This window comes from Aythya marila (genome assembly GCF_965140915.1).
Source record: "Aythya marila genome assembly, chromosome: Z".
Taxonomy (NCBI): domain Eukaryota; kingdom Metazoa; phylum Chordata; class Aves; order Anseriformes; family Anatidae; genus Aythya; species Aythya marila.
This window is the reverse complement of record NC_139080.1, coordinates 45,008,334-45,023,507: the sequence shown is the minus strand read 5'-3', so window position 1 is coordinate 45,023,507 and position 15,174 is coordinate 45,008,334. Positions and strand designations below refer to the sequence as shown.

The window sequence follows — 15,174 nt, the reverse complement described above, 5'->3', positions numbered from 1 at the left end:
AAATAATTTCTCAGTTGAAGAGGAAGCCCAAAAAGAATCTAAGAAATCTATCTCTGCTGCTTCCATCCAATCAAACCAAACAGTAAAATCAGCATTGGCTACTTTACAAACAGTAAAATCAGCAAAAGCTACTATCACTCATAGTAAGAAAAAAAAAACAGAAGCACCCCCTTTTCCTCATTCATACTGACTGATAAGCAGTGACTGCTGAAATAAGTATGTCGTATAAAGCATTTCCAACAACTTAACCACATTCAGAAACAATTTCTAAACTAGTAAATTAAATCATTCTATTGCCCTACTGCAGAAACATTCCATACAAGATTACACCACAGACAGTAATACTATCGAATGCACATCCTTAGACTATTAGATCTTATCACTAGAGATCCCATACCTTATCCACAATTTCAATAGCTTTCACTTTTTTAATGTACTGAAACTTCTACACATGTAATCAGCATTTCCAAGATCAGAATTAATAATGAAAACGTATACCGTGGTTTTTGTTTAAAAAAAAAAAAAAATAGTTAAAAAAAGCAAGCAGTACACACTATTTCAAAACATATTTTTATTAGTATTAGCAGCCCAGAAATTTGGAGTATGCATTTCAAACTTGGCAAAGAGCTACTACTTACTCTTAAAACCAAGAAGAGTCCAGGAAGGCTGTACAATGTTAGAACACTGGTTTTGGGCTCAAAGGACCTAGACCAACTCCTTTGGGAAAAAAAAAATAAATAAACAAAAAAAAAAGAGTGACCACTTCATATGAATAGTTTTGGTGTTTTGTTTAAACTTGACACTATGGCTGCAATGAAGTAGACTGACATTTGCAGCTGGCAACTGGTGCCAGAAGTAAAGAAGTGTGGATTTAATGGATTTAAAGCTTTCCATAAATTTCCTTTTGCTTTGAGCATCACTTATCTTGCAGACTGCATTTAAAATCTAAGATATATTGCTTGCTTCTCCACAGGTGTGGCCAGCAAATTAGGGATTATGAAAGACAGAGAGACAAAGAATGCTTAGAATACCTGCTATAGCAGCAAGTCAGGTCAGAAATAACCTCATGATAGGAGTCTGTGGCTGCTTTGAACACTGACTTTTTTTGGCCCTTTTCAAAGTAATCATACAGCATCAAAAAAATTGGCCGCAAAGTTAACTATCTTCTTTCTTAACACTTACAGCACATACAAGGCAAAAATCTGCATTTATAAGCACTTTACTATTTATATGACTCAGAAATTGGAATGAAACGTTACAGTGTTACTGACTGTTATAATAATAATAAACACAAGACTGAGCTATTTCAATACTGATCTGCAACAAAACTTTCCATCATCTTATGCAGTTCTGTTAGTAGGGTAAAAAAAAAAAAAAAAAGTTAAGGTAGAGATAAAAAAGACAGAGAGAGAAAAACTCAGTTCTGAAATCTAGTTTCAAAATCTCAAAAATAATATTCAATAATGACCAGTAATTACTACTTTTATCTCTCCATATTCTATCTCTCTATACACAACTGTTTTGAGGAAAAAGAATAAGTTTACTTTTTAAATTCTGTGCAACTCCTGTAACAAAAAAAATCATTAGCACTACATACTTACACATAAACATGCACATACATGAAGGGCAGTCATGGATATATGTGATCTTAGTATCACAAAATCATCTGGTTTGGAAAAGATCATCAGGATCACCAGGTCCAACCATCAGCCTGACCTACTGAGTCCCATCACTAAAGAATAATCCTAAGCACCACATGCACACATCTCTTAAACACCTGAAGGGATGGAAACTCCACCACTCTGCCCATCACACTGTTGAATGTCGTATGATTAGATATGACCTATTGATCTAGCCTATCCAGATCCCTCTGCAAAGCCTTTCTACACTCAAGTGGATAGGCAGTCTCGCCTAACTTGGTATTGTCCACAAGCTTATGTAGGGTGCACTTGATCCCCTGATCCGTGCCTGATTCCAGGCATGTGGAATGCTGCTGCTGACTGGATTCCAACTGGATTTAACTCCATTCACCACGACTCTTTGAGCCCGGCCATCCAGCCAGTTCTTTACCAAGCACCTGTCCAAGCCATAAGCAGATAGTTTCTCCAGGAGAATACCATGGGAGATGGTGTCAAACACTTCACTAAAAGCCAGGTAGGCAACATCCACAGCCATTCCCTCATCTACTAAGTTCATCTTGTATTAGGAGGCGATCACGTTAGTCAAGCAGGACCTGCCCTTCTTAAAAACACGATGGCTGCTTCTGATCACTTGATAGTCTTTTATGTGCTATGTGATGGCACTCAGGATGATCTCCTCCATAACCTTCCATGGGAGTGAAGTCAGACTGACAGGCCTGTAGTTCCCTGGCTCTTCCTTCCTGCTGTCTTTGTAGTCTGAAGTCATATTTGCTGGGTACCCTGAGGACAACTGGCCTTACTAATAAAGGCTGACGCACAGAAGTCATTAAGTACCTCAGCCTCACCCTTATCTTTCAGCACTATGTTTCCCCTCACATCCAATAAAGGACTGAGGTTCTCCGTAGTCCTCCTTTTGCTGATGATATATTATCAAAAGGTTTTTTTTTTGTCTTTTACTGCACTAGTCAAATTGAGTTCCAGTCAGCTTTTGGCCCTTTTCATTTGCTCCCTGAGCAACCTGACAACAGCTCTGTAGTCCTCCTGAATTTTCCATCCATTCTTCCAGAGCTCATAAACTCTTTTTGTTCCTGACTTCCTGAAGAAGCTCTCTGTTCAGCCAGGCTGGTCTTCTTCCTGGCTGGCACAACTTTTGGTGCATTGGAACAGCCAGTTCCCACTGCTCTAGGATTTCAATCTTGAAGAAAGTTCAGCTTTCCTGGACTGCTCTGCCTCTAGAACAGCCTCTCGAGGGTCTCCTGTCAACCAGGTCTCTGAACAGGCCAGTGTCTGTCCTCTGGAAATCCACAGCAGTGGTTCTGCTAACTGCCTTCCCTACTTCTCCAAAGATCAAAAACCATATCACTTCATGATGGCTGTGCCCAAGACAGTTTCCAGCCAACATACCATCCACAAGTCCTTTGTTTGCCAACAGTATGACTATGTATACATACATGGTTAAGCATCCATAATCTGTATGATATACACTATATATAAGATACATAATCAAATAGCTGCCCTTCATATATGTGTATATATACATACTTTTCATGAGCCAAAGCATTTTATGCCAGCTTTAAGCCAGGGACAAGTTTTTACAGCCAGTTATAAACCACTGGAATAAAAGTTTATATTGGAAATGCTTAACTATAACGGTGCTAGTGGGCTCTGCAATAACTCCAATCTCAGAATTTAATAAAATGCAGTCGCTATTCTACAGTAGCAGCACAAAGAGCCCCATTAACTCTCCAATTACTGCAGGAAGAAATAACATTTTTTGCAGCTAAAGCCAAGAGAGATGGAGGGAATGAAGAAGGAATTGCTTCATGTTCCAACTTAAAGCCTCAGTTTAAAGTAATGGGACATATTAAGAGGCTTATTCTACACAATGTAATATTTATTTCACTCGTTTCATGTAAGTGAATTTCTGTATAACAGCCAATTTTAAGAATGTTTATTTAATAAATAATGGGGGAAGGGAAGGGAAGGGAAGGGAAGGGAAGGGAAGGGAAGGGAAGGGAAGGGAAGGGAAGGGAAGGGAAGGGAAGGGAAGGGAAGGGAAGGGAAGGGAAGGGAAGGGAAGGGAAGGGAAGGGAAGGGAAGGGAAGGGAAGGGAAGGGAAGGGAAGGGAAGGGAAGGGAAGGGAAGGGAAGGGAAGGGAAGGGAAGGGAAGGGAAGGGAAGGGAAGGGAAGGGAATACACAGAACATGTGATGCACAGTGCAAGTGCTCACCACCAGCTGCCCAATGCCCAGCCAGTCATACAGTATGGAATATCCATCTGGTCATTTGAGGCCAGCTGTCCTGGCTGTGTTCCCTCCCAGCTCATTGTGCACGCTCAGCCTCCTCACTGGCAGGGCAGCACAAGAAACAGAGTCCTTTGCTTTGTGTAAGTACTGCTCTGCAACAACTAAAACATCAGCATGTTACTACCACTATTTTCATCAAAAATCCCAAACAGAATATCATAACAGGTGCTATGAAAAAAAATTAACCCTATCCCAGCTAAAACCAGGACAAGCAATTTTATCATTGCTCGAATTGATGAAAAACAAATTTTGGTTTCTATCAAGAGATGATCTTGTTTTATTTTTCTTGCAGGTTTGCATTCAAAAGGGCATCTGCTAATAGTTAATAGGCTAACAAGATGGCTCGGCACATTAGTAAGGGAATATATTGTGCCTGAAGTACTCCAAATCCTGGTTTGATCACAAAATGACAACTGCATGAAGGACTGTGATTGCCGTGGTGGCAAATTACACCTCAGGCTTCAGATAAAAGTCAGAAAATGTTCTGAATGTGAAAATACCACTAAGTTAATATACACGTGTTTTACAGACACATACTCTGAATTACTGCTACTAACAGATAAGTCTCCAACACAGATGAATTTAGTACAGCTTTATTGTTTTGAAATAGTATGATAATGCTTCAGCAAAAGTAAAAATTACTAAGTTGCTACTCTGCCACTAGATCAATATTAATTTCATAAAAATTTGACTTAATTCTGAAGAATTTGAGACCAGATCCAGATTTCTGTAACAGTGAAAAAAAAAATCGAGGGAAAGACAGACAAAAATCAAACATAATGTGCTAAATATTTAGATGGCTAGAAGACATGTCCCAGATCTCTTTAAATTCAAAACTGAATGTAGGTTATAGCCAATATAGCCATACAGTCAGTTTTGAATATCATGTCTGACTGCTTTTCCGGTATTAAAAACAAAAACAGCATTTTAAATAGATACCCAGCTTTTCCTCTCTTGCCAAGTATTTACTCAGCTGGTATCACATTTCCCCCTCTCCATTCCACAAGGCAAATCTCTGGAGTCCCTTTGCTAAGCACAGGTATACTGAGATTATTATTTATAGCAGCTTTGTTTTATTGCAACAGAGCATTTAAAGCTAGCAAACACTCCAAGTATCTACCAGAACTACTATTTAAAAGAAAACCCATGTAAATTAAAATGAATCTCTACAGTTACAACTCACTGTGGTAGTCCTTGTGCTAGACAATATGCATTTCATACATAATTTCCACAATACTAAAATAAACAATTTTTGCTTATTTGCATGTGATTTTACAAAATACTTAATTTTCCAAAGGAAAAAATGCTAATTGTAAAAATTGCCTCTTGAAAAACCTTGGTAATTTGCAACCTTTTGTAACAAACTCGGCCTAAGTGTTATTGTACTCAGAAAGAAAACAGAGAGCCTAAGGTTAAAAAAATGATTTATGCTGATTTATTCTGATTTAGCACTTTTGTTTGCAGTGATGAATGGACTACTTGTTATTTTCAGCCAAATTTCATGCTTGATTCTTCATCTCAGAAATACAAGAATGACAGATACTATTTCCTCCTAGGTGCTCTCCACTATACTCCAAATTCTATTTAAAAAAAAGCACTGAGCAAAACAAACGGCCACTACTTGCAAACATTGGTAGGAGGTATAAGCTCAACAAACTTTTATTTAAATTCAAATGACATTAAATTTACTTGCATCATTACACCAAATTTAGCTTATGAACTTTGGACTTTAACTGAGTCACAATCCTGGCAACAAATATATAAAGCAGATATGCAAGCATGTTTTTTGATCAAAATGTAGAGGACTCTTGCATGTAAACTTGAGGACATACAAAATCATTTGTAGTATCGGGCATTAAATTCTCATACAACTTGCAGACTCCCATATATAAACAAAAAGAACAAAGAAAAAAGGAGAAAAGGACAAAAAAAAAAAAGACAAAAGAAAAATGAAAATTAGACAAAAAAAGAAAAAAGAAAAAAGAAGAGAAAAAATAAAAAGGGGGGAAAAAAAGGAAAAAGGGAGAAAAAAAAAAAAAATCACACCAGACATACAAGCAACCAAGTACACAAGATTCCAGTTAAGATTCTCACTACATAATGCATCAAAAATAGGTTACAAATCCATTTTTCTTTCTCCAGACATCATATTTTTAGCTTGAACTCTTGTATGTGTTATTTCTGTCTGGATAACTAACTAGTGATACACCAAAAATAGACTAAGGAGTGTTCATGTTCGAGCTTTACTTTTGCAAATATTTCCTAAAACTAACACAACTCAAAATGCTGACCAAAAAGTTTATATAAATGTATACTCTCACAAAAGGCTTGAGCTGAGGCAAATGGTCAGTCACAGCTCTGCAAGACTGAACAATGCTAAAGACTGACATTTAGGTTTGACATTTGGGTGGTTTCCAATCGTAGTGGCTTTCTATAGACTTATCAGTTGTCATTGGAACACTGTAGATTTACAGATTGGATAAATGATGGCTACATACACACAGATCAAAGAGCCTGATTTGTTGTTGTTTTCCTTTTCAATTCAAAAAGTTAACAACCTTAGTGAAATGGCCTGGAAAGACTCAAGAGTACTGCTGAAATATGTTGTTTAGAAAAAAGGGATATTCCTTCTACTTGATATACCATCTAGGACCATTTGCATGACGGAAGAATAGAGACAAAGCTGGGTTGCTAACTCCTCTGTTAGCCAGCAATATAAGTTGATGTGTTTTACAATTATTCAATGATTCTAAGAACCCTCTACATTTCAGTCATCAAACGCCACTTGAGTTTCAAGGGTGTCAAATATATTTGAAAATAACGTCACTTATTTTAGAAATAGGATTCAAATATCCTATCAGGATTTTCCTTTGAAAACATCAGTATCTTATTTATAGGTTCTTTGGTTTTAGTTATTTGCTAGCTCTGCTGAGCAAAATTGCTGTACGAACAACCAAACAGCTAAGCTCAAAGGTCAATACACCCCATTATTCTATTTTCAGCAGCTACTAGTGCTGTAAAACTAAGTTATTAAACGCTTATAGAAAAACATAAGAGCAGGGTACATACCAAAGAGCACTCTTTTCATCGTACTCTCATAGCTCCCAGCGATGTGTGATGTGACTAGTCACATAACTGATACATGGTGCTTCACGTACAGATCTTTAGTTGCGCTAGCACCAGTACATTTAAAGTTCCAGTTTTCAAATCCAAACAGAAAAAGTACTAACCTTATGTTACTCCAACTATGTGTGCTGGAAACAAACACACAACAAATTTGAAGACCACTGTTTCTAAAAAAGTCCTTCAACTCAACATAAACAAAGGCTTACAGCCTCCAAGGGAATAAAATAAGTATCAGTGCATTTGCCATGAAAAAGTAGAAGGCTGGTAAGCAGTATGGAAGGCCCTAAAAATGCAAAAGATCAGTGTGACTGTGAAAGGCCCTCTATGGGCAAGGAAGCAATAAAGACTTCCATGGAAAAAGAGGGCTTATGCAAGACAGTCAAAGTCTCAAGCACAAGCTCAGATGGCACATAAAGCCAGGGTCTATATTTGAAAGAACTCTTTTTTCCCAGATGGAATGAAAAAGAACACAGAATTCAGAGTTTCTGTAGGTTTTGCCAAAAGGAAAGGAGATTAGAGAGCTGGAGATCAGTGGGAAGAGATTTTGAAAATGAGATCAACAAAACTGGACTGGGAATGAACTGATCTGAAGACAGTGTATGCCCAAGGAACACACAAAACCTATTTTTTATTTGAAGTCTTTCCACCAGTTTTGTTCACATGAGTAACTCTACTCATGGCCCACTGTACTGTGATTCTATGATCCGTAAGAAATTTTTCACTCAGAGGGTGGTGAGGCCCTGGCACAGGCTGCCCAGAGAAGCTGTGGATGCCCCATCCCTGGAGGTGTTCAAGGCCAGGCTGGATGGGGCTTTGGGCAGCCTGGGCTGGTGGGAGGTGGCCCTGCCTATGGCAAGGGGGTGGTCTTTAAGGCCCCTTCCAACCCAAAGCATTCAGTGATTATGCAATTCTACTGGCAACTGTGGAATAATCTAGGTATTTAAATGCCAGTGGAGTCTACATTCAATCCCTCAGTGTCATCAACAGCAACAAAACCACGGAGCTACCTGTAATCTCCTTCTTATAACCTGTTAGCTCCCAAAGTATAAAAATGACAGCCATCTTATGGTGTAATGGCTCTTCCCTGGCTCTAGAGTCTTTGCAGTCTCCTTTTTTTCACTACTCTTCTTCCCCCAATTCTCTCCCTTCTGCTGGTGAGAGAACTTTAAATCAGATGAAAAGTGCCGTTAAGTATTCATGTAACTGGAAGTTCTACAGAAAGCACTGAATCTCCAGCTTTTCAGCTATGTAAATTTGCTCCACAATGCTTTATTAATTTGATTTTTTTTTTAATTGTATGGTTTAACATAACATCACCAACAAATACGTGGGCCACATTCTTCTTTTACTAATATAAATCTGGGAGAAGCTATACTGAAGTCACTTGAACTAAAATAGCGTGAAAACCAAAAAGAATGCAAAATTAAATTTTCCAACTTCAAAGATCTGCAGGAAGCAAGAGATGATGACTGTAATTATTATATGCAATCAAGATTCTGTTTCCATAAAGAAATCCATTGCAAATTAAAAAAGACAGGAAGAGATGTACAGAAAGTGTAAGTAAAATGAACATGCTTTCAAGTAGAGTTTTTCCCATAAAGTCAGACTTCAAGAGAAACATAGCCGCCTCACAGTAGTGGCTGCTGCAACTGACATCTTAAGACGCCTAATTAGGTCACTCTATGCATGCACTATCATCATTTCATACCACTCTAACATGCTGGGGAAACAACTCCCTTAAGAAAAGGGAAGCATTTTGGGATATAAAAAACACAGTAAGTATCAGCTAATGAGGAACAGAGAAAGAAAAGTGCCAAACACTGTAAAGCCCTGAAACTTAAGATAATGACTAAAATTTATGACTGCTTCCTTCCCTGGCAGACAGGAGTACAATTAGAATTCTCAAAACAACAATCCCTTTGTGCTGGCATGCTGTTATGTTTATACTGCTACAGATAGACTAGAAGATAAAAAAGTAAATAGTACAGCACCCTTTTTAACCCAAGATAATAGCACTTTTTTTTTTTCTTTTTCTTTTCTTTTTTTTTTTTTTTAATGTGGCTTTGGGCACAGTTTTGCACATAGCTTAGTCTTAACTGAAGTCATTTGGGTAATTATCATTGCATGGGCAGGAATTAACCATTTACGTTAGCTTGCTATATGCACAGAACCTCTGTTTGGAAAAAAAAAAATCACATGAAACAAGAACAAACGAGCTATTATGAGTCACTTAATAATTCCCTTTGCTGTCCAAACAGCTTGACATTTAAACAGCTTAAATTATTCCTTTATTTCCATTTTTAAAAATTTGAATGTCCTTGGCTTGATGAACTGTTGAAAGAAAAGCATCAGGAAGTATGCATGTCCTTTCTTTCATCCTTCACTTATATTCAATGATATGGATCACTTGGAACAGACAGTTGTTAGAAGAGGCATAAGGAAATACTGTAATAATGCTTATAGGTTTTCTCATCTCCTTCACAAAGAAAGCACTATTACAATATTCAGAATACGCAATCTGGATAACCACAGATGGTTTTGCAACAGAACACCCTGCAGGCATTCCCTACAGATTCTGGGAAAGGTACATGCTGGGGAAGCACTGACATCTTCCTAAATAGACATAGCATACCAGCAAATGAATCTTGAAGATTTCATCTACTGTGTGCTGTCATTTTGGCCTACACAGCTCTTGTCCCTTGCTCCTTCCTTTTACATCGTGTATACATCTTGCTCTTCCTGGTTCCACTGATCACTACTCTTGTCATACATCTAAGTAAAATGGCTATCTTCTTACTCATTTACAGTGATGGGTCCATAAGGACCCATGTCAACCTTTAAGCATCATGTCTTTGAAATAAGAAAGTAAGCTGCTCTCTCCATTTCATACGGCTTCAAGAACATGTTACTCAACATCATGCTTACCTACAAATCAAACCTCCATGCAAAGCATCAGAAAATATAATCTGTAGTGGGCATCCAAAGCAACCAGGAGTCATATAGATCTCTTGACACTTTCATTTATGGGTTAATTGAGCAAAGAACTATCATTGCAAACTCAGTTTATGAGTATAAATAACTCATAAGTTATTTATAAAGCAATGAGGCTTATCTGACAAAGGAGAGTGTCACTGAATGCCAAAGTCTTAAATGTTACAGATCTTTTTAAAAGTGAAAGTAAATCTAAATCTAAATCTAAATCTAAATCTAAATCTAAATCTATACAATATTATTATTGCATGCCAGCAGTATTTTCTGCTTTTTTTCTTAAGTAAGATTGCAAGAGGAAATCTGAGAAAGAAATCTACAGAAATATAAATCACAACGTAGCATGAAACAAAAAGTTTCATCACTTGCTTAATTATACAGTTTGTAAAATGAAATCTAACACAGTAAGCTTAGCAGTTGGAACTTCTGGTTCATCTAAGCACTTAGGCTGGCAGTTGACAACTGCTCTAATAGTTCCATACAAAACTAATAGTCTGTGAATACAGCTTTCCCTTCAGTCCTCCCCTTTCAAAATAACATTGCCTCCTTCAGATGTTTTTTCCGTAATATATATGCCTAAAAGCATCAATTCTAGTGTTGGCACTAGGCAAACTGTGAATAAAAATAGTGTTTCATTCTCTGCTATGAATAAATACTATATCTGATTACCAACTTGCATATTTCTTATAACACACACACACAAAAAAAGGGGAATTTTAATTGTTAGACACTGCTATACTAGTACAACTAGTAGAACTAAAATTTTATTGTCACTGCACAACTGGAAACTGAAAAATATTTAATTAAGCTTTTTATTCTCCACAATTCCATGAAAATTTGATAATATAATCCTTAAGGTTTGCCTTCCTCAGCTTCCAAAGACCAGTGTTTGACTATAAAACCATAAATCACAAACAGCTTATCAATAAACTCTGCATCTGAATTTTAACATGCTCCTGTTTTGTCAAGACATAATGGTGAAGTCATTGACAAAAGAAAACATAACAAAATGATAGCAGTATCAAGTACTGAAATGAATAGATATAATAAAAGAACTTCAGTTTTGCAAATGAGGAAATTCAGAGACATATCTAATAAGCTTATATTTTTCTTCCTGAGCCTTATGAAAACTAATGTTCATAGCACAAAGGATGTAAGTAAAGAAAACTAAGAAAAACCTACTCAGCAACAACTAGAGTTTTAAAACTGATTTAACAAAAATAACACAGCAACTTCATATTGATAGAAATTTGACACTGTTAATTAGATGATAAAAAGGAGTCTAAATAAATATAGAAGGTGAGATATCAAGAATTTTCTTTACCTAGCCATTCCCAGGCTGGAAAAGTTGGAAGGAACTATCAAAACATCAAGCCTGGAAAAGGGATGGGTGCCCAGTGTGGTGTAAGCAGCTGAGAGGCACTGAGGAATGAGCTGAAGTAGATGTTCTTCACAGCATTTCATAAGGCACCAGGGAGCAAAGACTCTGTAAGGAATGACTCTCTGCAACCTGGCAGCAGGATTTTGGAAACGGCAGGGATATTCCACATGTCCACAGCTTTCTTCATGCCATCTGATAATAACAAGAACAAAAAATGGTTTAATACGATATCAGAAACATGCACAACAGAGTATATTAACTCAAGGATATTTCCTAAGCACTGGAATGATATTTTCTAGTCACCAGAATCACAGAGTTAGTTCACATAAAACTATCTCATTTATCTTCTCATACCATTCATTCATGCAAAGCACTGTGAAAACATAGGTCAGAATCTTTACTACATACCTTACTGAAACTGATATAGTTACTCATAACTAAAAAAGATGAGAGTAGTCAAACCTTGTTTTTATAATAGATGTGAATCAATTGAACAAGTGCTGAAAATGTAGATAAACTAAGTAATAATACAACAATATTTGTTCAGAGAATTCCTGTTTAAATCATAACATTTTTATTTACCCCATAAACATATCAGGTGCAATAGAATGAAATTTAAAGTTTTTCTGTTGTTGTTGTCAGTAAAAAAATTGCTAGGAGTTTTTACAGTATTTTTTTTTCTCAGGTAAAACATTAGATATCAATTCAGTCTTATCATCATAGACATTTCAAGCTATCACATTAGGATCCAGATTATTTTACATTATCCTTACAGAATATTCAAAACTGTAGCTGGAAAGATGAGTAAACTTGATCCTTCCTAAACACTGAGTCATATACCTTTACAATAATTTATCTGCCCAAATAGACTTGTATCTAAGCAGAAATCAGCTTCATGTTTTCACCTCCTAGGTAGTCTTCTGTGCAGCGCAGAACCTCTCCTTGGTTTCAGATTTCATCTTAAAGAAGCTGGTTCTATTATGCCTTGACAGGCAAAGCATTTACTGTTACTGCACCAAGTATCACCAAAAGCATTTATATTTGTAAGATCATGCTCCAGGTGAGTGCTGACACACAAAAACAAATGAAATCATGTAGGAAAGAACTACATTTTACAGAAGTGCCAAAACTTTTAACACCTTATATAACTTTTTTTTTTTTTTTAGTGAAAGATGTAGACATTGATTACATATATTAGCAGAGAAACTACATCCATCATTATACATTTTTTTCCAAAGGGTAGTTTAAACCAGAATATTTTTTTCCCTAAAAGAATGTAACTTTGTATTTAATTGTCAGAGTTGATACTAGGCAGGAACCTGAAAACTAGCACCCTATCTCTTGTGGAAGTTGCCATGGAGTCCTTAAGAAGATAAAAAACTTATTTTACATTCTAGCTCCGCTTAATATTTTGACACAGTCTCCTTATGTCAAACTCACTGGCACATGGATATAAATTACATTACACCTTTAAACACTTCCTTCAGAAATCCCTCGTCTTCCTGCCATACAAGAGTCTATCCCCATTACCTTCTGTGAGACACTACCTTAATATGTGCTTGTCTATATCCATTTCACATCTTTTCCAGAAAGCTCCGCTAATGGCTTGGTTACATAGTCTTAATAACTAAATAAATAATAAGTATTTGTTTTGCTAACTCCCAAATAAACATATTTTTTTTGTCAGTTTTTCTTTCAAGACATTAGTTGTATTTATTTCACTGTCACTACTTTATCCGTTGTAGATACATCACCTCATCTCTGTCAATTAACTCACCCAAAAGGGATAATGATAATGACCATCATACTGATTAAAACTTGCAGTAACTTTTGTTAGAAAAAGTTACAAATACATTTCCCAGTTTCCAGATTTTTTACAAAAAAAAAAAAAAAAAAAGCTCATTTACTCATTTACTCTATCACCACACTTGTCAGAATAATCTTTTGCATTAAATCGATAAAAAATACCTATTCCTGAACAGGCTGTACTTAACAATTACTGAGTATTCCTGTTTAGGTAGTCATATTAGAAACATATAAACATATAGATGAATAAACATAAAACAATTTCTAAAAGTTTATCAAACCTACAAACTATTTGGAAGCTTGACTAGGCATGTCTTACTGATCTTGGACAAAGCATGAAAGTTCCTATTCTCAAGATTTATTAGCATTTGAAAAAAATTAGTCAAGCTGCAAACCACAGAATCCTTTAATTTTAAATTCCAATAATTATGTCCTCATTTTCCAAAGTCTCACTAACTCTGTCAAAATGGTAAGGACTTCCACAGTCTTAATGTTAACACAGTATTAGCCTCAAAACAGTTACCTAACAACATTTTTTTAGGCTAAGCTTCTAATTGCAAAATAGAAAAAACATTTAAGGAATCTGAAAAGCTGACAGTAATATGTGAGAAAATCATGTGCCATGTCTGAGACTGCTGTTAACTAAGGTGAACACATGTGGAAACAAGCTATATTGCTCCACAACATTAATTTTTAACTTCATTTCTCATTTGCAAGCCTATGTAGTATTGTGATGTTCATTCACAACCCCGTAATAATTTAAACACTATGATCAGTTTTGACTGGATTGGAAAGAGGGATAGATGCATTCGTAATAATTACTTTTCTACACATTTGGTGAAAAATAGCTAAGTAGCCACTGCACATACTGGACAACAAGCTATTTCTTTTATTGAATAGAATGAAGAATCCATCTTTCTTTCACAGGACCACTGTAATACTACACATCACCCTAGGCAAAACACTGCAAAGGCCAGCTCTAACTTTGGGATGGGACTGGACTGGAAGGGAAAAGTAGGGGACTTGGAGTGAGTAGGCACGATGGTACTAGAGGGTACTACGCATCCAGAATAGCCCAAGCCTAGTAGCATCACAGATATTGCAGGCAGGCATTGTAATAAAAGATGGAGAATCTGGTACTGTTACAGCAGGGCATTAAGCACAACAGGATGTAGGATGCAAATCCAGAAGACATTAGGATTAGACCTATTACTCACTAAGCAGGCTGTTTTCACATAGAAAGAACCACATCGTTACCTGTGAAATAAAGCCTTTGGAATTATTTCCATGTAAAGATTTTTTGGTTCACATTTAAAAAGTTCTATTTTGATTCCTGTACTGAAATGGCTCCAATCCACAGAGTAAATGAAAACGCTATGCATATATACCATTTTTCAACAATAATCTAAACACCAACCTGAAATCAGCTTGTGAACATTGCAAAGACAACTCATTGTTTGTCTGGACAGCAGGTGTGAAGGACTGTTTAACTTCTTGCCAGCATCCCACAGCGATAGTGAAGGTGGATGCTGGCATTGGCATAGTCACATAGTAGTACCAGCTCATGACACCTGTGAGTAAAAAGAACATTTGTACAGACTCATCAGTCACAGAACACAGACAGTACTTGATATTTTTATGTACTTGAGACTGTGGACCAAACCTCTTGCCATACATCATGGTTATTTATGTTGAAGAAGGGAAAATAATTCCACTGGGACAAGTAAAAGCAGTCATATGTAACCACCACAGATTCAGTATTGTTCACTTACACCCACATTCCTCTGTCTGCTGATATTTCTATCTATAAAAAAAAACAATCATTGCTGAGATGTTATTAATGCAACTTAACATGACTGTACTCTTACTGACCAAGAAGTGCATCAGATACAAAATCTAATAGAATCTTCAGACACAAAAAGATTAAC

At 36.5% G+C, this 15,174-nt stretch overlaps 1 protein-coding gene across 16 annotated transcripts in view; it reads right to left on the bottom strand.

Annotated features, from left to right (window-relative positions):
* AOPEP (aminopeptidase O (putative)) overlaps positions 1-15,174 on the bottom strand; it is a 202,101-nt gene that overhangs the window by 153,164 nt on the left and 33,763 nt on the right. For all 16 annotated transcript variants that reach the window (XR_014319300.1, XR_014319301.1, XR_014319302.1 and 13 more), the window contains 2 exons: positions 14,664-14,817; positions 11,384-11,632 (listed from right to left, as the gene is read on the bottom strand). Coding sequence is in view for 13 of the 16 variants with exons in the window: in XM_082782694.1 (XP_082638820.1) it covers positions 11,384-11,632; positions 14,664-14,817 (403 nt within the window). In the remaining 3 variants the exon portion in view is untranslated. The remainder of the gene's footprint in view (positions 1-11,383; positions 11,633-14,663; positions 14,818-15,174) is intronic.